Raw genomic sequence first — 26227 nt, forward strand, 5'->3', positions numbered from 1 at the left:
TAATAAAGAATACTAATAGTGAATTGAAAAGGACTTGAAAGTAAGAGTAAACTAAATTACCATTGTAAGTATTTGTATTTTAGCATACTTTTTAGGGGTACACTAAAGTAGCATTTACAATACACCTATAATAAAGTACACTTGTAAGTGTACTGAAATACCACTACGTATTGCAGAAATAGTATATTTATTTATAGTTTACTTAAGTCGAACTTCATGACATCTACTTTTAAGTACCTTTTTTTTTTTTTATAGTACTTATAGTAAATAAGCAAAATACCTGGTAGTGAATGATGGCGAAAGAGTATTCAAGGACACCTCAAATAAGCAAACATGTGTGCTACATGACTAGTTTTACACTTTATAAACAGCGAGGCCTCTGTGTTTCATTGAGTATTAAAGAAGATTTTTTTTTGTTACCACAATTTTTCTTAGCTGAGACTTCAGTGCCGACAAAACCACTCTACTTTATCGAGTTTACCATGTAAAGCTGTTTTTGACAGAGCAATATTAAAAGGAGCTCCCGCTCGTACTTGCACCACGTGTTCTCCGTGTTTATCAGCAGGGATTTCTGGGAAGCGGTGACCATGGCAACCAACGTAAACACCATCCACCCTCCTCCCTCTTCTTCTCCGTCTCGGCACTACAGTAGCGCCAAATCGGATGAAAATAGCCAGCATGGCTCGCAGCGAGGATCAGTATTATGAAAAGATTAGATCGATTCAACAAAGCATGCATAACAGGTGAGTTTCGGGAACGGGAACACGGCCTGCTACAAACCACGGGCTCCAGTTGTGATCTCTGCTGCCCGGGTAGCCTCTTACTGCCGCTTGACACAGGGAGATAACAAGCTAGCTGCTTAGCTAACGAGCGGAGACGGGGGTAGACGGAGATGCTGTCTAGCGGCTAGTTCATTAGCCCAGTTAGCTCGGAAGCTACCTTTAGCTAACAACAGTAATGCTGATGTTCTTGCATGTAATAAAGATGAGGGGGAAGCTAACTGTCACATTTTAGCGTCCGCGTATTAACCAAAGTTACTTTGAAGCAAACGGTCATGCTTTATGTGATGCTTGCTAGTGATTAGTAGCTTAACAGTAACACATGTCTTAAGCTAATTGTATGCTGCTAATTTGTACATCAAAATTGGCATATGCATTACATGCGTTAGTTAATGAGTAAACAGATAAGTACCGTTAATATTGCTGATAGTTGGCCACCAATTAGTTTAACGAACCAGCACGGAGATGCTGCAGTGTTGCGTGTAGATGACAGTTCCTCTGTCTTGTGTGTGTACAGCGAGAGACGGAGGCTGGAGCTGGAGAGGGAACTGTTAACTTACTCAAGATCTGATAGAAGAATGTAAGTTATTCAGATTATACCTTACCCCGTTCTCATCCCCTGACTTTCACATTACACATTACCTTTAATACATGGAATATTTAATTTTTTTTAATGTTATTTCAGTATTTTATATTAAATGATTAAATTTTGCAATTTTACCACATATGTAATTAGTATTGTAAATACATGATACTGTATGAATGCATAGTCATGTTAGTCTTTGAGTATCATTTGGAAAATGAGAGAAGGTCCTAGCATTTGGGTTGCATGATAAATATTGGGGTGATATTGGCCTATCACAGCTATATCGGTGTTAGTGTATACTGATACCGATATTTAGTATCAGGTATATTAATATCTTGATTGACAGACAATGCTAAACATTTGATTTGAATTCGTAAGCAAAATGCTCTTTAAAAGCTTGCGTATTTTTGCAGTTTTTTGATGTACTTTATTGGAAAAAATAAATTAATATTTTAAGAATCAGATCTGTTTTGTTGTAATAGTGATGTCAGTTAGATTTGGTTCAGTCAAAGCTCTAGAATATTAAATCAGTCTTTGCTCACTATATTTCAGCCTTTCATAGCCTTAGGTATGCATAAACTACAAGTCATATGAACTTATTTTTAAAATACAAAAGTGTGTATCGGCTGAAAAAGTTCCATATCGAGCATCCCTAATTTCTGTTAATCTGATTTTTTTTTTTTTGGTTCAATAAAAAAATATCACCCTTATACTTAAGTGTGTTGCAAGCACAATGCACCTATGGATGCAAGCAGAACATCTTGTTTTCATTGTAAATTGATTCTCATAAATATTAACATGCCAGGTCAAAGCAGTAAAGCTGAGGCTGATACGAGAGTGCTGAGAATCCGATTTAAATTTAAAACATATTGTGCTTAACCTTTTCTTGTGAATAGTCTAGCTCTTATTTTTTGACAATGGTCCCAGATAGTATTTCTTTGGAATAATAGTTCTCCACTGCCTTCAGCTCACAGATAAACCGTTCCAAACTGCGCAGTTATCTCAAGGAAATCTGTGACAGGGAAGCACGAGCGAAAATGAGAAACCTTGAGCTTCTGAGAGAAGTGGAGTGCATAGAAATTAGCATGAAGGAATATAGTCCTGACCGTGGCCCCCTGCAACAACAAAAGGTATAACACACACACTCACACACATATACACACAATTCCATTTGTTCAGTGAAATCGTTCTTTTATAATTATGATAAAAGCAATCTGGACAAACGCTCTGTCCATGTTTAGACAGTTGTACTTTTTCCTAAAGTATTTTATCAAATTAATAATCATGAATTATTTTTTTGAACACTGTATTTAGAAAAGACACTTTTTCTAACAGGTTACAAAATGTACTGTTACTTGATATATTTGCTACAATAAGAGCAATAAAGTCACAGACCTGCAGTATAACAGACTTTTTCAAGGAATGTATATTCATCAATGGAACATATTCCTACACATTGATTTGCCTTAATGCTGTGCTGTAATTTTAACAGAGTGAAAATATTTGCCTGCAATTGCTTGATGTGACAATAGTAAACACTCAAACTGTGCAATTTATCACGACAAGCAAATGAACGAGGGAGAAAACAATGAGCCAGTCAGATTATCACTTAAAACTCAACGACAGTGCTTGACAGCTTAATATCAAATTAACAAAATTGGCTAATTATGACTCGCTGAGTTAATTGCCCAATATAGAGACTCTGAAGTGCTCCAGAGGTTTAGTCATTCTCTCCCCTCAAGCAGTTGGTTTATTTCCTCTTGATGCTTTATGAGTCCTACATGTTTGTTGTTATTTTGGTTGTCCTGTTGTTCTTTGTGCCCATTGTATAAAATCAACCTGATTGTTCTGGTTTAACTCTGATGTTTTTGGCACAGTGAAAAACATCAGTTCTCAAATGGGCAGTGAATAAAGTAATGTTACACATACACGTGCTGGGGTGCATGCATTTATAACAATTTTAGTGTAATTTTTTTTGTGTTAGTATTGGTTGTGCAAATCGTTCAAATACAAGAGTGGATTAATGAGAATTTATGAAAAGGTCTGCCCCTGTAAACTGCCATTGTTTTGATGAAAAAGTGTGGCATGTTTGAGCTAATCCAAGTACCCTTAAAGAGGCCACTGGGCTTTTTTAATTGGAGTTGGGATTAAGGCAGTTGGTCTGGGCGGTCAGATAAATGTAAAAGGGTGTCAGCAGTTACACAGAGGACACTCACTTGGGAAAACCCACTGTGATTGACTGTGATTGAGTGACACTTGACGTTGTCGCTCTTGCTTTCGTATCTCCTGCTTTTACACCACGTACAGATAATATTCAGCACCACTGTCACAGCATTATAACAGACATTTCCTCATGTTTACACACACGTCAGTTAAATATTATGACTATCATCCTTCTGTCATTTATTTTCATATCATTCAGTATGCTCAACATCTATCTATCTATCTATCTATCTATCTATCTATCTATCTATCTATCTATCTATCTATCTATCTATCTATCTATCTATCATCTTTATGTATCATTCTGTCCTTAAATCTCTTACAGGCAGAATTTTTCAAAAAGATTTCCAGATTTATGGAAGCAAGAAAGAAAATGGAGCAAGAGCTTGATATAGAAAAGGTAATGGTAATATGTGCAACATAAAATGTATAATAGTATATTAGAAATAACATTGTGTGTAAGCAACGTAATAGTAAATTACGTATTTTACACATACCACATCTTTTATTATGTACTGTGTGACCTCTGTGTGTGTGTTTTTACACATATTTTGTATGGCTGAAAAATGGCACTTACTTTTTTTATGCTCGATCCTTCTTTTTTGAAATGTTTACAAGGTTTATGCAAATCTCAGTTCTATCAAGCTGTGTTTTCAGGTTTAGAATAACAAAGGGAAGTAGACATTATGCCTCGTAAATCTGTAGAGGAGTCTACATTTAAACTGTGTATCTGTAATAGCACAGGTGTCTAATCCTAGCCAGTGCATCTGTACAAGCGATGTAGTTCAAGCCCATAGCTGCTTTCTCCCTTCACTTAAAGCAGTTAAAGCTCTTTTAGATGAAATGTCTAAGACATCTCATAATAACTTGGAGCATGCTGTCTAGAGCAGTCACTTGTAACTGTGTGCAAAACCCCCGTCAGCCTGTCGATATTGTAATGAGCAAAATGGTACCGTCACTCCATTATGCATACAAGCCATTGGCTGGCAGTGTGCATGTCCCTCAGGCTGCAGCATTCATTAAGGGAAGCTTACCGGGCTGAAAGCTGGAGACAGATGATAACGGGATATGATTTTCATATTTAATACATTCCTTGGAAGAGCACACGCGTGCCGCAGATTGATAGAAGAATCAATTGCTACTTTAGTGAAACACTTTCTACTTTGCCCTGCAGCTACCGATGGAATCACTCAGCCAAGAAATTAACTTTTCCTCTTTTTTTACCTACTTTGTGGATCTGCTGGGCAGGCTGCATGGTTTACAGTGAATGTTATTAAGCAGCTAACTGTTTGGTATTTAAGACGCTTATCAGAAAAGAAACAGAAGCCATGCTTTTTGTTATTATGTTTGGAGGGAGGCTTTTTTGCTTCACTCTCTCCCCCCCTTGGTGACATTGCAGACATGAATCAAAACTTGTCTAAAGGATTTCTAATAAGATGAAAAGTTAAAACATTGATCCGTAGTCATTCTTCTGAAAGATGTTGTGAAAAGAATTCTGACCTTGGCCCAAATAATATACACTTGATTCAAGATTCAAACTTGAAAATTGAATAGTTAACATACTCAAGATGAATAGCTTTTAAATTTAACCTAAACAAGAAGAACAAAAATGTGTGTTCATGCAAGAAAAATAGAATTTTTATTAGGCAATGGAAGATCTTATTGCTTATAATGAATATATTTTCTCAATTGATTTTTAATAACCATATTTGCAGGTTGAAGCTGTACAAAGGCAGCACCAGGACAGCTCCCTCCTCTCTCATCCACCTAAGGATTTTACACAACCACCAGCGGTAATTTTTATGGGCCGCCAGACCTCCAGTGGGTCTGACGCTGAAGCTGGCACCACAAGTGTACACTCACACCAAGCATTGCATCGTTCACCCAATCGCAGCATGCACTCCCGCGAACGTCTACCAAGTGGCCTTTTGAAGGACTTCAGAGTTGGCGGAGAGGATGCCGCCAGCAACCGAGCACATTTATCAGATGACATTTCAGGCTCAAACGATTCCCCTGACGGCTGTAATTTGAGTGACAAACATGAAAGAACGATGGCGCTGCTCCCATCTGTTCGTGCCTTAACAGGCGCAGCTGGCAATGTGCCTTTTGGAAGTGATGATGAGCAAGAACCGTCACCTTTGGTGACCTTGACGGGGCCCGAGAAGAATTGGTCTCCCACCAGCAGTAGTCCCATGACGGCTAAGAATTCCCCTGCAGAACATAGTCACCCCCGTGAGGTGGCTCATCAGACACCTATAATGGAAGATGGACAGAGAGGTCTCAGCCATTTGATGCCTCAGACCACTTCTGGAAAAGAAGATCAAGATACAGGTTTGCAACGCTATTCCTTCCTTATTACCTTTGTAATAGCTTTTTTTTTTGTCTTAACTGAAATTGACATTTGAAAGAACTGAAAAAGCAGTAAGATGGCGTCCAAGATGGCTGGTCATGCGTTCATAGCATAGAGAAGTGGATTACCATGCACTCCAAATTGCATACTTTTTTTTTTTTTTTTTTTACTTCTAGTACGCACTGGAGTTGGACTTTCAAAGAACCTACTGTTGCATGCAGTATGCATACAATGAGGACATGCTGCTTCCTGAACCACACTGCCTCTTGAACTTTAACCCTCTTGCTTATACACCCATCACAAAGGATTGTGGGTCAGAATAGCCAGAAAAGCATGCTGGCTTGCTTACTGAAAAATGTGACCAGATTCAGTAGGACATCCTGGTATTTTTTGCATACTGAGAGCTGCAATGACTAATCAATTAATCGACTATTAAATGAATTGCAAACTATTTTTGTAATCAATTAATTGGTTTTAGTCATTTCATGAAAAAAAAGTCCAAATTCTCTGATTTCAGCTTTTCAAATGTGAATAATTTCTGGTTTCTTTGCTCCTCTATGACAGTAAAGTGATTATTTAGGGATGTGAGCAAAACAAGAGACATGTGGAAACACTGATCAACATTTTTTACCATTTAATAAATGTATTAGTCAAACAATTAATCGATTAATCGAGAAAATAATTGACAGATTGATCAATAATGAGAAAAACATGCTGTACTGCATTTGACATACTATTTGTTATATACTTAATCTTTTTCTCGCATACTAAATACGATGGTAGTATGGGCATTTGGATGTACTCCCCAAATTTGATTGATATCTCTTTTAGGAGTTACCATCCACTTGATGCTTTCATAATATCGAGTTAATCTGAAAGATGTAGGAGATCACTAGTCCCCTATAGGTGCAGACTGCTAAACAACAGTGGATTTTACATATCAGATTTTTGATATGAGATGAAGATTTTAGCTAAGAACAATATTTTAACCTTTTTTTTTAATGATCCATCTTTGCTCTTTAGTCTATCTTAAATTAAATTGGTTTATCTAATATTGATATTTCATTGTAACAGCAAAATAATTCAGTGTTTTTAATGACAACTGTCTTTATGAACCTGCAATGATGCTGAAAGGTCAATAAACAATTTTATTTTGCCCCTTTGAACATTTAAGATAAGCCAGGTCATATTCTGCACTGTGTTTACATTCAGGAAGACGAGACAGTGTCAGCACACCGAGCTCTGATGTGCAGTTGTCGGAGAGCACTGCCAGTGACCTGTCCATATCTCTTACACAATCTGAGCTGGAAGAAGATCTACCAGAGGGTGTGGCACCTGAGAGGAATGCCACTTCAGGACAGAGTGATGATCGCAATCAGCACAGTCCTGAATCATCCCTCCACTCTGACGGCTCCAAGAACACACCGCAGTTAAACTGCGAATCGTCAGCTCCAGCAGTGACCTTGGAAAGGTACAGTATGTATGACTTTTGTACTTTGTTTTCTTTGACAAAGTGCCTCAATGGAGGAAAAAACACTAACATCTATACTGCTTTATGGCACTCGCTATTCGTAAAAACATGCACAATGAGAAAAACACTCATTTTGTACTTGCTTTATGGCGTATGCTCTTCTCAAAAATGTGTGCAGTGAAGAAAAACAGTAACATTGTGTTGCTTTATGGCACAATCCCCTCTTAAAACATGCAAAATGAGAAAAACACTAACATTTATACTGATTCATGGCACATGCTTTTCTTAAAAACATGCCCAATATGAAAAACACTCACATTTTGATTGCTTTATGGCACATGCTCTTTTTAAAAATGTGCACAATGCAGCCAGTATGTATTTCCAAGATTTAAAGCTAAGCAAGCTAAGAAAGGAGAATGTTCTGCATAGCCATGCTGAACCACAGAGGGTTGTTAATGATAGGAGCGAGTGAAGACACCGTACAGTCCTTGCCAGCATCACATCAGAGGCTGACAGCGAGGATTGTGGGAGTCACGGTCCATGCCACCGTGCTCTCTGTAGCTCAGCAGCAGCTGCGGTGGTGGCAGTGATGCATCTTATAGGGAGAGCTCAGGACCTGTCACCAACAATATTGCCATAATCCAAGATAATGCTGTAACAGAGCAATTTTCTGCTTGAGAGACCTCAGGAAGTCCCCAATGGAGGAGGAAATTTGTGGCACCATAGAGTGTTCTGGAGGGTGGGCATGTGGACAGCACTTACAGCCACAAATCCTTAGCGTGATGATGGCCTCTGAGTTGAAGGATCATTTTGGATGGGGTTAGAGCCACAGAAAATCCCATGTGAATGTTTGCACCCAAAGCTGCTGCAGTTTCCCTACAATATGCAGTATTTTATGAACAAGACCTCTTATGCTCTTGAAAAAGAAGAAGAAAACTTTATTTGGTGTGTAATTTCTCCCTTTACCATATTCTTAGGCATAGTCCCATGTTTGTGTTCAGTCCTTGGGTTATTTCCAGCTTCCTAAATGTGATTGTTTTCTCATTTAATTACTAATTTGTGAAAGTAAACTGAATATCTTTGGGTTTTGGGGCAAAGTAATACATTTGAGGACGTCATCTTTGGCTTTGGTAAACACTCATTAACACTTTTTACTATGTTTTTATATTTTAAATAAACAACTGATCGATTAGTCGAGAGATGATTCTGTAGTGAAAATAATTTTTATTTGCAGCCCTAATTTGGTTGAACCCTACTGTGAAAATACTCCACTATAAGTAAAAATTCTGTATTCCAAACCTTACTAAGGTAAAAATATGTAAGTATTACTTAAAGTAGTCTTCGTGCAGTAAAATGGTCCAGATATCTGATGTTTTGAATTAATATTACTGCTGCGTTCATGTGTATGTTGAATTTTAATGCTGTAGATGCTTCAGGTTGAGCTAATTTTAATGACTTTATATACTGTTGGGTGGTTTAATCTACAGCAATGCATCATAATCTACAAGATCATCATATATTTGCACTATTTAATTTACAGTATGTTATTTTACAGATATTGTGTATATACCAGACATGCCCTCAGATATGTTACAGCCTCCCTAAACAAACAAAGGCTCAAATGGAGAGCCTGGAGAAATAAACAACACATAAACAACGCCAAGACAAAGATATCAAATTTAAACCCCCAAGCTTTATTTTTACCCAAATTAACCATACTCAAAGTGCAAACAAAAAGTAAACAAAAGGGGGCTGGAGATCCTGGCCAAAAAGAACAAATGTGGGAAACATGCTGAGCCAACCACACAGTGTGCTGTGGCACTCAGCGCCTTACCCTTTACCTGCCTAAGAGGAAAAAGAAATCTTACCTAAACCAAACAAACAAAATGATATCTGGACTACCAGTGTTCTCGGCCTCCTTTTGTTTACTTTGTGCACTTTCAATATGGTTATTTTAGGTAAAAATAGAGCTTGCGGGTTTAAATGTGATATTTTGTCTTGGCATCCTCAATATGTTGTGGTCTTCATTTTAGCTTTAGGGAGGACATAATATATGTATCATATATTGCACCATAGACTAAAAATGTATAGATATCATTAATATAGCCCAGCCATGTAGCCCAGTCCTTGTTTACTATTATATGTTTTATTTTTTATATTAAGTACCCAATTGCACATATGCTCACAACAGTGTTATTCCAAAGAAACACATTATTTTACTGTAACTGCAAATATAAGGAATCGTTCTGAGCTTTATCTTGTATCAAATGATTTATTTAAAAATAAGTCTGGTCTCTGTATATATCAAAAGTAGTCTGAAGGATTTTATTTTCTGTTTGTTTGTGCCTGTGTTTCTGTGTGGTCTACTATACCATTTATAGCGTGACCTCAAGAGGAACTGCAGTTAGCCTGTGCTGGGAGACGATGGTGGGGGCTGCAGCTTTTCATTGTTAACACGGAGGGCTTCTGTGTATGAGGAGAAAACCAGAGGCTTTGATGTAAAGCTCTGAGAGCATCCAGGCTCTATCCTCTCCCTCTCTCCCTCTCGTTTCTCTCTCTCTCTTAAGGTTAGAGTTTATATCGCTCGCTCCATTCAGCTCACAGTCAGGAAAAACAAGCCTGGGCAATTCATTAGATTATCCCATTATATTTCTCCTCCAGCATGGCTTGGGTGAGTGAGAGTATACGACTGAAATATCCTCCAGGTTCTTTCTTTTTTCTTCGAGACTCAACATAATGGCCTCACTGTGTCCTGCTCTCAAATATGTCGTCCCTGAACCGCATGATGGTTCTGCCCGATTGGTGATGACATGTCATACACTTTAAAGTTGTCTTCTTTAAAATCCAATTCATGTCCAAAAATTAAAAAATCATGTAAATGTGTTGCAATGTCATTAGGGCACCATGCTTTTACAAACATTCCTCAGTTGTGTCTTAACTCTTGGTTTAAAGAAGCGAAATGTAAAAATCGCATGTCCAAAAATGAGTGCTGCAGTTCAAATAGCAAGTTGAAGCCATAGACAGTATATCAAATAGGTTGAAATGCAATTTAATTTACACTTTATGCTTGAAGCGTAAGCAACATTATAATTTAACAATAACAAGTTACGATAAGCCCTACACTGTAAGTTGATCAGATGTTGTTGTCAGTTGTCTGTCAATGTAAAACTAAGCCTGTTATCCTGAAAACAAAAGCCCACTGCTCTGCAAAAACGCACTCTGGAGTTGGAATTCAATGACTGCCTGCTTTCTGCTTCTAACATACTGCTTAATGTAACCATTATGAACTCCTTCTTAAAGACTATTAATGATTTACTACTACTCATAAACAGATACTAACTCATTCAGTGAACAATCAGCATTATTTTCAACTCCAGCTAATGTGAAACAGCCAAATATTAACACAAGTTACAGGCTTGAATAGAAATTTCAAAGGAGAACATGCTGGCTGTAGCATTGTTGTTGGAGAAGCCGGTATTTCATCCTCTCTGATGACATGTCATTGTTATTTTATGATTACAGTACATGTATTACAGATTTCACTGTTAAATTCTAGTCTCAGTAAAGCTGTGGCACGTCATCACACACTTGTGTAAACTATGTTTTCACAGTGTGGTGCAACATATCCGAGATTTAGTCAGGCATCCCCAGCAGCACTCATTGTGGTATTATTACTTGTGGTATATTTTTCCATTCCTGTGTGTGTTGTATTTGCTGCCTGAGATTCTTCTGACACCAATCACTCAACGGTTAGGCCATTCCATGTGGTAAATCACCCAGGAGTCAGTACTGTACACTGTAGAGCAATATCGCTGCAGAGAGGCTGACCTCTTCCTCCGAGCTAACAATGCGCTCCTGATGATGTCGACGTGCGGACAACAGCAGCATCTAAAGTGAGGTTGGAGACCTTGACATGAAAGCTGGCAACAATACAATGAGGGAGAGAGAGGTTTGCAGAAAAACACAACTAATTCCCTCTCTAAAGGTCTCTTTTTGAAGAGCATTGACAAATAAAGTGGAAAGAGAAAGATGACTATTTCAAGGCCCACGCTGACGATAAGGGAGAGGGAAAAAAAGATAGAGCTTTTGCCTATGCTACTTCAGCCACACTGAAGAGGACTTAGCACAGACGGATTGCACACTACAGAATGTCATGGATATAATTCAAGCTGCCAGCTTAATCAGGATGTTACCAGGAAACAACCTGCAAAAAAGAGGGAGCAATTGTTTGCTGACCCCTAACCCAGGAGCCCATTACAGATTGTCATAAATTCTTTTTTGGCCCCTTTTATGTAGGGGGGCTCAGGATCTCTCGGCTAGGGGTTTCTGGGAGAATTCAATGAGGGCCACCCAGAGCTTAATGCTCAAGAAAGAGATGGATTCCCAATATCCACATGCATTAGGCATCCATTTCTCATTTTGCTGCCTCACACAGGACCAGATTAAAGTGTAAATCTCTCACCAAAAGAAATCATCCTGAGGCCCCTCTTTTTTGGAACCTTTTTCCTCACAGTTTTTAATGTGAGATGGTAGTAATGTTACACAGTTGTAATATTTTTATTAGTTTATTTTTATAATCCTATTACATCTTTATTAGGGGTGTTATGATTCTCCTCATTCACAATTCGATTTGGCTTTCGATTTTAAGGCCACAATTAGATTTTTTAACCTGTTAAAATCCGCAGGGTCATAGTTGCACCAGATCCGGCTTAAGGTTTGGGGATGCCAGTGATACCACAAACTAAAAACTCAGTAGGATGAGTGGGTCAAATGTTATGGGAAAAGTTTGACCCACAGGTCTATAATTTTAAGTAAAAGTGTATAAGTGTAGCTGACATGATGTAAAAGTTATGTGGTGACTTTCATAGTTATAACATTGAGCACTGGCCTCATTAAAGCTACTTAAAGATGACTTACTGAAGATGAGAACCAAAGAAATAAATATTCCTTCATGTTCGGGCTGGTGTAGTGTAGGTTGTGTTTTAACCCCAGACTAAATGTGAACATTTTTTGCAAGCTAGAGCTTGTTTCCTTTCAGATGAGTTTTTTACACCTGCATTTTGACCATAGAGATCTTTTGATACAAGCTTTTTTATTTGGGTATAACAAGACCACTTAAAAAAAAAAGTACACTGATTTTAAAGGACTTAAAATTTGTTTAGCACTGATGGCTATGCCATTGTTAGACTATCGATTCTTGATTTGAAAAGATGAAACGGACCCTGACAACAGTCATTTACAATTTCAAGTTCTTTGAGAAGATCTATATGAAAACAACTGTCATATAATGACTGGTAGCCTACCAGTGTCGTCTTTTAATATAGTTATACTGAGAGAATGGCTGATTCTGCCTTTGATTTCAGTTATTGAAACTGAAAACTCATTTTGGTTGGTTTTGAATTTATTGTTGAAAATTTTACACCCCTAATATTTTTAATGAGATTTCTTTTGCCATTTTAAAGCTTCTTCAATGAGCTTTTAACTGGCTATGAAGCCATCTCAGTTTAATACTGATGCACCTATATGACCTACATAACAATTTTGAAATCAGATTAAATGAGCCTGTGTTTACATTGTTCTAGACAAAGATTTTTGTGTACCTAATTTTATTTTTGATGTCCCATCTTTTGGTTGTGGTGGTGGAAACACTACCACTTTGTCCACAGGGGCCTCCAAAATCAACAAAATATGAAAGTTCCTTGTAGTAGCTTTAACTTTATATGGCTGATTTCAAGTTATACTTCAACTGTAGGCAATTAATTCTATAGCTTTCCCTTGTGACCTGTTATAACATGTGGCTCCATCAACAGACACTCTTCAAGTGGTTGAAGTCCTGCATTGTGGTGGTAGCACTGTAATGATAAGATTCCTCCAGCAGTCCTTGAGTACCTCAAGGAAATTGCCTGGAAAAATATATCTCAGATTTTTGGATCAAATGGCATCCTCTTTTCCCACAAATTGCAGGCCTATCGATCACATGACCTCCTCTATTTTTTATTTCCTTTCACTGCATTAATGGGACGTGTTTTTTTTTTTAGTCTCTCCCAGGAAGGACTCTTTAATCTGCTGGACAACATTGAAGGACGGCTCCATTGTGAACGGACTAGCGTGTATGGGGATTCTACAATTGATGGAAGACAACTCAATAGAATTATCAGGTATGCCCTTCCTGTCTTTCTTCAAACTTTAGAATCTTATCTCTCCCTGTCTCAAATAAATGCTAACGGCCATGGAGCAGTTTCGTGCAGATGAGGAAAACATATTATCCTTCTGCCAAGGGCTCTCACTTTAGATGAAGTGTCATCACTGGCGTGCACGCGTCTTTGTTTCTGAGGGGTTTTCAAACACATGGGATTGTTCTAGTAACCACCCTGTTGAATTGTTATTTGGAGTCAGGGAGATGGAGGATGGAGAATGTGTTTCATTAGACTGGGCTTATTTTTCATAAGCCTTTTTATATTTCATAGCGTGATTAATTTACCATAATTGGAGTTCTTGTTGTAAAGTACGGATAAATGTCTGGTAAAGGAAGGCTTTCTCTCTCTTTTTAAACCCACTATACACTTATCCCCATCTGTGCGAACACGAGTGCTCTAAATGATGTCAACAACATCTTCAGAAGTAAGAAGAGTGGCCATCTTGTGTCATGACCCTCAGTATAATGTTTACTCTTGCTATGATATTATGTCAGCAAGTGTGCATGTGCACTGTTGTGTATGTTAACACTGTGCTGTATGTTTCTGAAGTGTAAGCAGCTGTTGGATGTACTCCAGGTACTCCTGACCCTAGGGCTGAGCCTAGGGCTCCATAGTAATCGCTGACTGTTCTCTATATATTGGACAGCCTTTGTAACACTGGAGCGGACCTGAATGACGAGGACCTTGAAGCATGTGGAGCAGTCATCCTTCGTGAGCTTCAGAGGTTGTCATGGAGCACAGCAAAGGGCTGCCTGCTACCACAGGATCTAGTGAGCGCTCACCAGTCCTGCACTGAGCCTAATGAAATACGGTAAGGCTCCTGTTTCTCTGTGGATCTTACACTGAAGACCAATGTCTGTGTTATTTCTATTTTTCTGTAGGTGTATTTATTCCTGATTTTTCAGCTTAATGACACTTCTGATTATACGGCTGTAAAAAGAATCACAGTGGCGTAATCAGGTTGTGTAAAACTGTATTAATCATATAATTTTCTAATGATTATTTTCAGTGTTGTTTAATCTGTTGAACTTTGATAACACCAAACAAATTGTTTCAATTATACTAAGTATTGAAAAATGTCTTTTCATGCAATGCCAAATTTCGTTACCAAAGGAGTAAATCTCGTCAGTGTCAGTGAGCCAATAAGCATGCTTGTACCAAGATCTAACAATGCTGGTGATTGGTTTCTACCGTTACACGTCATAGAGGTATGCAGGAGAAACACTATGTTACGCCCTCAAACAAGGATCATTGTTTTGTTATCACCAAGTCTTTGAATGGCTTCGACTGTTGTAACTTTTGTTAAAATAGATTCGGTATTGAAAAAACTATTGTTCAATAACCAGTATCAAAGCCAACATATCAAAACCAATACCAGTATATTTTTTGAACAATACTCAGTACCAAATTTTTGAACAGTGAACAGTTTGTACGACAACCCATAGATATTCAGTTCACTGTTACAAAAGAATAAAGAATCCAGAAAATATAAATTTTTAAAGAAAGAATAATTTTGAGGGTTTTTTGGTCACATCGGTGCAAAATTGGTGCACAATCCATCTAGAATAGATCTACTTTTGTTCCAGGTCAAAAATTCATTATACTGGCCACCATATCAGTAATATGTTACATTTTTGTGTATGAAATCAGTGTTGGTGTTGGTCAGGCTCTAAATAGTTTGTGATTCATTTAACAGTTGGCAGCTGATTAATCATAGCTGGTCTATTGTGTTACATTTGAATCAAACTGGAACTTCTGCTTGGATCACAAGAGAAAATATGTACTTATATAATAAAATATAGTTTGTGATATAGTGTGTGTTTTGTGTAGACAATGACATTTTCAACTCCAACGATGAATAGTGGTATAATAGAGTAATTCAGAGCACAAATATCAATGAGCTAAAAGCTACAGGTCAATAGACCGTTCTTTTCTTTCCACAGAGACAGTGAACAGACTTACACTAAAGGTGAATTCCACTTTTCAGACCAAGAGTGGATATCTGCCTGTGCATTTTATTTTTTTTTGACCAGACAGTGGGGGAGGGGGCATGCACTTACAACCAACACTAAGATACTACACGCTACCATTCGATACGGTCTTCCTTGTCCACAAATGTAAAGGTCATCTTTGGTGTCACTGTGTGCTGTAACACTGCATGGGTGAATGTCATGAGTAAATTAAAATGCCCTATCTGTGACTTCCAGTCCTTTGGATAATGAGTAGTTATACTCTGAGCCAAATCCATGCTCTGCTTCACTACTCTATTGATTTTTCCCTGCTATATACTCAATTCAAAGACAACCATGTCCCTCTCTTTGCTGTGGAGATACCTATTGGCTTTTTGACCTTTTTATCCAGTCTTAACCAGGAGCTACATTGCTGTCTGTGTGTATTCAGTGTTAACTGGAATTCATTAGTGATCCATATCTTCTAAAGTGTTTTAAATGGACTAGCAAGCTGCCTTTTTAGAGTGAAAATAGTGACACAAATGTATTTTATTCAAATAAACTTGTAAGTTGCCTCAATTTCCTTGATAATCAGAGAATCTTTCACTGTAAGTAGATATAATTATGACTATTTGCAGATGTCCCACTGTGTATTCGATAAGAAAGCCTCTCTTTCTCTCCCTCCAATCCCCACCCCCACCCTCACTGCAGCGCCAGCCTCCCTCCTGATGCCGCTCGGCTGTGGGATCGCTGGTTCAAGCACGCCCTCCTGCTCAAGGAGCGCCGTGTCCTCAGCGCTGAGCGCCTGGTCCAGCTGTTCACGCCACTGCTGCTGGAGCGCCATGCCACCTACAGCCACCAGGTAGCGTCGGAGGCACACACATTGCCACTACAAACACACAAACAGGAGGTCACACACTTGCATTCACTAGCACCCAGACATTAACACACACATATGACTGCAGGAGTAAAATGGCTTCTTTTTCTCTTCTCTCCAAAAAGGGCTAGTGTTTTTGTTTCTTTGCATGTTTTTTTTTTTTTTTGAAGAGAGCTGTAGTTGGTACTGAGTGCCCTCTTTGTGTCTGCTGTTTGAAACCAAGCCCCGGCTGCCTACTCATCAGATTGCTCCACACGTTGACCTAGACAGAAGGGAAACCCTGACCCATGCGCTAATCGTAAATTACAGCCCCTGCTTGGCTTCTTTCATCTCATGTGGCGTATTCATCTGAGAAACACTTGCTTTTAATTTGGTATTAGCCAAAAGTATAGCCATCAGCTGGGTCCGATTGAAAGAGGGAGCCATTTGGAGACTTCTCCACAACAGACAGGATTGTTTTAAATTTCCCACTCATTGACCTTGTGCAGATCATGCTCAATTAAACAGCGAAAGAAATTCCTATTAATATTCACACTTAGAGGGCAAAGATAATGTCAAGAGATTAGTCAGGAATACCACTTTTTTCAGAAAATGTACTTTATATGGTCAGGAATGACCATATATACTTTTTTTTCACCAAAATTAGCCAGTAAATGCAGGTTTTTTTAAACTATTGACCCTCTTTCCATTGCCACTCAACATTGCCAATAGTTGGCCTTTCTGTTTTTTTTCCCGTTTGTTTCTGACATTTTGTTTGTTTGTACTTTCAGGTATCTACTTTATTTTACTGTTTCATGTTCCCCTTCAGCTGATAGGAGCCCTGTTAAGTTAAGCTGATGGAAACCAAACATTTCCCGATTTTGTTGCTTCATAATTAAAGCTTTTAGAGAACAACTTTTTTTATTGACTTACTGTGAAGAATTAATAGGAAATAAAATGTTAACCCGCAGCTTTACAGCTGCTCCACAAGAAAGGGGTGCATGTCAGTTAAATACACACCTTCAAGCAGGTCCAAACTCTGCTGTGCTGGGCCGACTAAAGCCAAGTAGTAAATGTGTATGAAAAGAGAGCAGAAAAAGGCCACAGTGGTTAACTGACAGAGGTGACAAGCCTTTACTGCCTTTGCAGAAAAGGGGCAAAAAATTGCGTGTCCACCTGTGTGTCATGTTTCCATCATGTCAATTAGAGCTGGAGCCAGCAAATATCTGTGACTACTACGGAGTCATTTGACCCAGGAGTGAATGCCGATTGCACTCTTTCTCATTAAATACAAAAGCCAGATCATAGTGGGTGTTTGTGGGTTTTTTGCCCAGCATACAAGGGGATATACTGTACACACGCAGAGTTTTGTGCTATTAATTTTTGCGAACTCATCTTGTTGGGGTTCTTGTGGCTTGGAGATCTTGCTCCAGTGTCCCCAACGCAATGAGAGAGGCAAAGAGGGAGCCTGTAGAGCCTCTTGAAAATATGAACTGACAAAAGGAGGAGAGGCGCTGCCATCTACATCATTGTGTCCAAGTGCATCAGGAAAAGCCTGAGTGAAAATCTTTCTCCCCCTTTATCTCTCTCACTCCATCTACTCCATCTATTTCTCTCTACCTCCCTCGATTTCTCCGTCTCTCACTCCCCTCTCTGTCCTCTCATACAACAGCTTACTCTCCACACACAAGAGCAAACAGAAATTTCCATTCACGTAATGCCACACAGCCTGGCTACCCCGACAAATGGGAGCATGCAGCTCGCATGCACACACTCAAAGAGGCCCTTTGAATATTCAAGTGCTAACAGTTGCATTCATTGATATTTAAAATGCAGTGGGTCCGCGAGAGCCCTCAACCCACGGTACATTTGACTAAATCTAAAAAAAGAACAAAGACGGATATCGGGGACAAGGATCAAGACAGTTTTTATTGTGCAGCAGCATCAAATACCAAGTGGCAAGCCCAGATTGGCATGTGTTTGCCTCTCTTCCCCTCTCAGAAAATGAAAGCATGTACATTGTCGATGTTCACTGCGACCTACTGATAACAACTTACAATGCACTTAAAGTTTGTCACTGTCAAAATCCTCCTGATCATCCCCTCCATATTAGTGCTCATTAAAAGTAGCAAATGGCCATCTGAGGCTGAGAGGCAGTCTTTGATCACAAAAGAGAGATGATGATGGCAGGATTTGATATGGGGGAGGGAAAAAGGAGAGAAAGGAAATCGGTGTGTGGCATCTCCCTGCTCCTCATCTCCCGGAACAGCTCCTCTTAATTGTGTATCCTCATCTCCCCAGAGATAAAAAATGAGCTGGAGAGGGAGGAAGAGAGCAGTTTGTCTCAATTCTCTCAGCCAAGAGGGGAGATATCTGGAATGTGTTGCACATTAACGCCAGGGTGATTGCATTCTTTAGGCGCTTCTCTAATCTCATGGATGAGAAGAGAGGGAGAGGAGGAGGAGGGAAAAAGTGTGATTGAGAGGGAAAGCGGGAGCAAAAGTGTGCGAAATAATCTTTTTTTAGTTAAACGAGTGAGAGAATTTGAAGTTATTTTCTCTTGGCATTTGAACACGCACTACAGCTGCACCTCTGTGCGAGCAGCCGTGGCCAAAGTAAATGACTTGCCTAATCGGCGAGAGTTCAATTTGACACTTCCTTCACAAAATGGGAACAATTAAGAGTGTGGTTTTAATTTGTGCTGCTCGCAGGCCAAAGTGCTGCTGAGGACACTTGTGTCCCGGTCCAGTGAGGAGTGCCCCTCAGCAGAGGACGAGAGTGACTTGTCTTCTTCGTGTGGTCCTCCTTCTCTCCTGGCTGACGGTGACGTGGAGCCCGCCAGGCCGGTGCAGAAGCAACACATCCAAGGTCACTGAGGATTATAAGTACAATTAAAATAAGCATGCAGTTCTAATTAGACTACAATATAGGCTTGGGTGGTATCAATTTTCTCATACCTTTGTGACATTTTATATTTATTATGATGGTATTTGTGTAAAACTCATTTAAAATGGCTCAACTGACTTCACTGCAGATTAGGAATGTTCCTGCTGACTAATTTCCCAGTCGATGAAACAGAAATTTTAATTTAGACTAGTTGACTAGAAAACATTCTGAAAACAGTCCAATGGGCACAATTTCATAATCAATAAGGTCAAACATTGTCTGTAAAAATATTGTCTTTATTAAATAAAAGCCATTTCAAAATATTAATCACATTTTGCAGTAACCTAATCATATTTTAAATTATGCTGGAATGTGTGGCACTTTGCGTAGTGCATTATGATCGTTGCATATTCTCTTACAAAACATGACAAGTACTCATAAAATGTGTTTCCTTTTCAGACTGAACAGGATTACAGTTTCTGAGGGTAAACAATGTGACCATCGTACAGTAGCTGTCACACAGCGTGGCTAAAGTCAGCAGTGTTAGGCTGCTGTCTGCCAGAGCTGCAGCCCTCGCCAGCGTTGGGCAGTTCCATAACATTTTAGCAGTTTAGCAGTTAACCAGCAAAGTATATGAATTAAATATCACTAAGTAGTTTAACTAACTAGTATTTCTGGTGCTGTCCAGCGACGTTAAATCATTTTGTTGACTACTTATTAGGGGTGTGTATCTCACTAGCTGAGACCGATTCAGTATGTATCTCAATACGTATTCAATGATACAATATATCTTAGAAATGTTTAAATGGCCAATGATTCGGTTTGATTCGATTTAGTTCTGTCACAATAGATATGATATGATGCAATACAAGACAATGCAATGAGTGAATCTTCACATTTTGATTCAATTAATGCTACATTTGTAGAATGCTATTAGTTGCAAAAAGAAATCCTTATAGTTTTACTAAGTACAGTAACAGGAGAGACAGAGAGAAGGAGACATTAGAGTGGTGTTAACATCTTACTATGAGGCTCAGGTGGAAATGAGATACTGTAGCCTAAATGAGGATCTGTGAACAAACATTAAAACCGTTTAAACCTGCTCTCACAGTGACATGACGTCTCTGTGGGTCAGACTCGTGGCTCTGTACTCTGCTGTCCGACACGTTTTGCATAAATGATTTGCAGCAGTGTTTCTCGTCTTTCTTATAAAACTCAAAACTTATTCTACACTTGCGTGTTATGAAAGTTTGGTGGTGCGATGCAGTACAATGTCACTTCTGTTGATGTTTTCAGTACGGTGTGTTTTGAAGAAGCGCGGCAGCAAGCGTCCAGTGAGAGTGGTGCATACAGAGGCAAGAGGAGAGAGACAACAGAGGAAGGTTACAGTAGCAGCTCCTTGATGCTAAAAATGAAACATGCGTGCGTCCTAATGAGATGTATCGATACGCTAGTGCTGCATTGATTTGTTTCTGATTCATGTTCAGCTTTTTACCGATACAGACTGTCTGGACCGATGCACTTGTATCTTACTCATTAAAATCCAATGCATCGGATGCATAAGTGAATCATTACACCCCTACTAATTATGTAATTTCCTACAACAGAGAGTACGCCCTAAATGTAGGTGGAGCTGATCGTCATAGCAATGCAACTCCTGCAGTTGCAAACACATTCAAGTGCTATGCTTCAGTCTTGAGAAGCTGCAGCTTTTATTCACTGACAAACCCAAACCTAAACTGTACATTTACTGCCAAAGTGACAACTTCACTCACTTCACTCACCTTTTACTCTGTGTGCATTCACGTCACTCTCTCCCGTCATATACAGTAATTAGTCTGCCACTCATACTCTCATGCTCGCTTAGCTGTTACACATGTGCTACACTACACTACTCTGACCAATCACAGTGTTCGCTTGCTCACTTTTACATGTTAGTCCTGTAACGCCATGTTTCATAGCTCAGCAGCGCTGCTTGTTCCACTGCCCTCTGGTGGGGCGTGCTGCACACTACAATATATTCCCTCAATACAGCATCTCCGTGTCAGTTTAATAGAGTGAACAGCGTCTCTGTTTATGACAGTATTGAAAATCTTAATACCTGGATACACTGTAATACATTGATACCACCCAAGCCTACTGCAATATTTAAATGCTGGGTTTTGGTTATTAGTTGCGGAGGAATGGCTGCATTTTCCTACAAAAACTCTGCCTTCAGCAAGTGTTGTGGTCTTGTTACGGCTGACAGCAGATTCTCACAAACGCCCAAAACATTCCATGCTGAGATAAGTCTGTCTTTGCCCAGTAATATGTAACAAGACCATTAATAGGAACAAATGTTAGACTACTGCTATTTTTTTATAAACCACCTCTGCAGAGAACTAAAACTTCCCTTTTATAAAAGAAATCAATTTCACCATAGAGCTTTTTTATAAATCCCTCACAGCCCAGTTTTCATACAGCCTTCTATTCAGAGCTAAAGAAAGACCCCCCATTCCCATTTCTATCCCTAAACTCCCTTCCTCCCTGCCACTGCTTCTCACTATGCGCTTCCCTTTCTTACAGAACTACAAAGTACTGAAGAGGACAGCCAGGACGAAAGCCCTGTGGAAAGTGTTCCTATTAGAGGTAAAAAGGCATCGCCGGTGCCCCAGCATTCACACTGTCCTTATGTTGTGGTTTGTTTTCTTCCCACTGCAGTGAATAATGGGCTCTTTTACGCAATGGCTGAGGCAGGATGATCAAGGTGAATCCAGGGTCAAAGTCCCACCTGAAGAGCTGTGCTAGTTCTCTCTAATTATCTCCGAGAAAACACTAGCTATGTTTTCAGCCTGGTCTGAGGCATTCTGGCAAAATTGATAATTCGCTTGGCCCAGCATAATGCGGCTGCTTTAATTGTCAGGACGCCAGGGTGGGAAGCGCAAGAGATCTGTCATCGGTTCTCATTATCTTCTAAACAATGCTCCGGCAAGGCTGGACTTGAAAAATACTAGATGTGAAGGCATCCTGGAAGCAGTTGGTGTGCCCATCCCTAAGCTGCACCTCTGAAATGTAAAGCAATCCTATATTACCCTTGGCTATCAGATTTCCTACAGGGTGTTTCATGTGTCTGCATCCCTAAGGTGCACAGCCAGCAAAATGAGTCCAGATCGCTACACTTAATCAAAAGAGCCATAACCAGTCCAAAAAAAAAACACATGACTAAAGATTTTTCAAGGAAGGGGTTTTGCTGTGGTGAGCGACATCAATGTCACAATCAAATACCATGACCTTGGAACTGATAGTAATTGCCAAGACATGCCCGTCTGTATATCTAGTGGGGGTGTTTTTAGACTACATGTAAAAGCGATGGCTGTATAAAGTGCAGTGGGTGGAATAACACTGTAAATGTCTAATGGTTTTTAGAAAATGATTAAAAGTGGTACTTTTATTATGAAACCAAGTTAAAAATGTTAGGACTTGGTCATAGATGATCCCAATTTTGCTCTGTCCTTTGATTTGGTGTCTGCGTGTTTTAGCGACATCATTGAGACAACAGCCCATTTATTATGTACTTCTGCTCTGTTGGTTTTTTCCAGCGCATTCTCAGTGCTCCTTTCAAATATGATACCTACTTTAGTGTGCCGGAAAGTAATTATGAGTGTTTTTAAAAGAGAAAATCAATCATTGCCTTCCTGGTAGGGGATGCTGAGATAATGTGAGATGCTGATTGCTGTCTCATGGAAACTGTTGCTACATACTGTAGGCTAGAATCAACAGCTTAGCTGATTGAGCACAGTGTTTTCAGCCACTCTGCTCAGCAGTGAGACCAAAAGACTCAGCTACTGAAGCGTGTTGTCTCATCAAACACAGAAACCTCTGAAAGTTGGAAACCTGGGTTTTAAGCAAATATTTGACAGTGACTTTGTGTCTGTGTGGATGCCTGTGTGTGTGTGTGTCTGTGTGTGTGTGTGTGTTCCTGGACAGAGACCAAAGCATATCAGTTACTTAAACAATCAGCCATGCAGGAAAGGCTGCAGAGTTCTGAAGAGGAGGATGATGACGATGGCCTCTCAGGTAAGAGATGCAGCCCACTCTACCAGGCAAGTAGCAAGCAACTGGAGCCTAACCATTGGTCAACATTAGCCATATGTTCTCATAACACATAAGCACACCACAAAAAGAGCGTGTTTGTTGGGTACATAAATGCTAGCTAAATGGCACTCCAAGCTTTAAGTCCAAGTTTTGGACTCTCCTCTTGCACAAGGCCTGTCATAATTATTACATTATCGACTTACTGAGATCAGTAAAAATTATTGTGATCATGTCCATAAATTGTACAGTATTGCCTGTTGTGTTTGCGTGCATGTTTGTTTACATAAGAACATTGCCAATATTTTCCCTACCATTTTAAGAAGTGGGTGCAGCGCCACTTCACGTCCTGGGGACAACAAATTTAGCACCTCGAACACATAGACAATGTGTCTCAGACAATTCTGAGAGAGTAGAAAAACATATCATTCAAATGTAATTATTACATGTATGTGTCATGGAATATATCATTTGAATTTTCAGGTGTTCAAACTTGAAAAATATGAGGTGGCACTGTCACAGGCCCTATGCTGTGTCACACACATACTTACACACTGTCATGGTATTTAAATGAAGACTGTGTGTGTACTTTGACATGTTCAAAGTGTGTGCGTGTGAATGTCTATCACCAAATACTAATCAGAAACGGGTTTGCATTTCCGCTGCCGTAGAATAAAGAAAGAATTTCAATTTGGACAGTAGTTGTTAAATTTGGGAGAGTTGAAAGTAGAATTCATGACAGTAGCTTGAAGAAAAAAAGTTCATTTTGAGCCCTGGGTGTGGGAACATTTTGGGTTTAAGCTGAATGAAAGAGGATAAGGATATTTTAATTTTTTTTTCAAATTCCAGTTCCAGTGTCTGAATATTCTGAAGAATTAAAAGTTTATTGCTCTTTGAAAGGGTGTACTTGCATTATTATGCTATATCATGGCAAAAAAATTATTTGAAAATGAAGATGACATTTTCATTTTTTGCAATTATTTCTCAGACAATATATCATCTGACGGTCTCAGCAAATCTCAGCAATCACAGGCTCCAACTTGTCATGTGAATTTGGGTGCAGCATAACCATGTGTGCACAACAAGAGACACTAACACTAAGGCTGAGATACTTAGTCTTGGCTTCTCACGAGCCGTACAATAAGTTTCTGTATTAATATGCATTGTAGATTAGCTTGTGATGAGATGTCCAAATCAAATGGTTTTATGGGGCTCTGTTTGCTCTTTTAAGGAATAAATCATGGCCATGAAGAGGACCTGGGGAGGGCGAAACGCTCCTCACATCAAGACCCTTACCCTCGGTGAGAACATTGTTATTATTCAACGGGCCACAGGAAATGGGCCACCAGACACCAAAGTGGTTGATGTACATTTGCATGGCCACTCTCATAATTCCCTGTTCATTTCCATAAGATCAAGGGGCCGCCACCCATTAACTCGCTTACAAAGACAAAAGGCCCCTAAAGCCCCTCTCACTCACTGTTCGCTGGGTTCAGCCAGGTTTTAGAAATCAAAAGCAAAACAGCCACCACAAAAACTAAATTGGAGTCATAATATCACTGTCTTCACGCTTGTTGTCAGAATGCAAACAGATCATGTCAAGAAGAGAATCAGGGACAACTGTTTTGGAAGAAGGGGACTCAAGTGTTGACAAGGACAAATGTCCTTTCATTTTTCACCCTTGAAATGCATTTAGGCTGCTCAAATCAGTGCCCTAAGTGGGTTGGAAAAGAAGATCTAATGATAAATAGCTTGGTGGAAGCTAACACCATCACGGTTACATTTGAATATCAACACGACTTCATCAAATCTGCAATTGCATGTCGGGTCCTCAGAGCACCTCTTCACTGCGAACCCATTTGGGCTGTAGTAATGGCTGGGTAAACGTTATGAGGAATAATCTTCTCTGATTTCATGTGATTACTGGGCACCACGCTGACACAAGGGCTGAAGTCTGTATCTCCCTGGCCTGGCAAGCAGGCGCTCCCAGTCTGCCTATTAGCCCAGGGAAGAGCCTAATGGGCTGGCTCTATTGTGGTCCTCATAGCTGCTGATGTCTGCCACTGCCAGCCCCAGTGACCACCCTCTTTAATAAACATGAGCCAATTTTCGGGCCCAGACCCTCTCAGATGGTGCCTGTCTCCCTGTCATTAATGTGCATGGGAAGCCCGCAATATATGTGATTAAACAAAATTTGCAGAAGGAAAAATTAGACAGAAACAGAGAACTCAGTGAGCACAAGACACAAGTTGTGTACATAAGTCAAATTGGGCAGATAAGTAGCATGCCTTATAGTCTAACCTCACTAGGGCTGGGTAGTGAACTTCAATACTTTTATGGCGCCGACTGAATTGTTTCGATCCTAATATTGAATTCGAGTATTGAAATATGCCTCATCATTCAGTAGCAAATTTCAGTTTCTAAGGAGTAAATCTCATCAGTGTCATGCTTGTACCAAGACCTGGTAATGCTAGTGATTGGCAGTCGTTTTTGTTTTTTTTGTTTGTTTTGTTTTGTTTTTTAACTGCCAGCTACTTATCTGCACAGAAAACTCAGTGCCACTTATTAAAGCTACTGCAAGTAACTTTTTGTTGATTTTGGAAGGTCCTGTGGACAAAAGCAGTGTGGTTTCCACTGTATTAACCACAAAATATAACGCCAAAAGTAATATTATCTGAAGAGGCTCATTTCGTCTGAATTCAAGGAGAAGCTGACCCAGTGGCAGGCATCAAGAGTAACTATGTAGAAACAGTCAGCCTCTTCACTGCTGGTCTCATTAGCTTCTGTAGGTCATAAACAAGGTTCACTATTAAATTGAGACTGTTTCATAACTGGTTAAAAACTCCTTGTAATAGCTTT

At 39.4% G+C, this 26227-nt stretch overlaps 1 protein-coding gene across 3 annotated transcripts in view; it reads left to right on the forward strand.

The window, feature by feature from the left end:
- Window positions 1-589: 589 nt before the first annotated feature.
- Window positions 590-26227, forward strand: part of kiz (kizuna centrosomal protein) — a 37101-nt gene continuing 11463 nt past the window's right edge. The window contains exons 1-13 of one of the 3 annotated variants that reach the window (XM_084742905.1): window positions 653-743; window positions 1297-1359; window positions 2333-2495; window positions 3914-3988; window positions 5304-5919; window positions 7151-7409; window positions 13448-13567; window positions 14253-14417; window positions 16267-16417; window positions 19123-19279; window positions 21863-21925; window positions 23264-23353; window positions 24600-24669. In XM_084742905.1, coding sequence (XP_084599031.1) covers window positions 664-743; window positions 1297-1359; window positions 2333-2495; window positions 3914-3988; window positions 5304-5919; window positions 7151-7409; window positions 13448-13567; window positions 14253-14417; window positions 16267-16417; window positions 19123-19279; window positions 21863-21925; window positions 23264-23353; window positions 24600-24669 — 2072 coding nt within the window. In that variant the 5' untranslated portion in view covers window positions 653-663. Of the gene's footprint in view, window positions 744-1296; window positions 1360-2332; window positions 2496-3913; window positions 3989-5303; window positions 5920-7150; window positions 7410-13447; window positions 13568-14252; window positions 14418-16266; window positions 16418-19122; window positions 19280-21862; window positions 21926-23263; window positions 23354-24599; window positions 24670-26227 lie in introns of all 3 variants that reach the window. The other 2 variants (XM_084742906.1, XM_084742907.1) reach the window with 2 other exon arrangements.

Source organism: Lutjanus erythropterus, chromosome 18 (genome assembly GCF_056507025.1).
Source record: "Lutjanus erythropterus isolate fLutEry1 chromosome 18, fLutEry1.hap2, whole genome shotgun sequence".
In the NCBI taxonomy this organism is placed as follows: Eukaryota; Metazoa; Chordata; class Actinopteri; order Lutjaniformes; family Lutjanidae; genus Lutjanus; species Lutjanus erythropterus.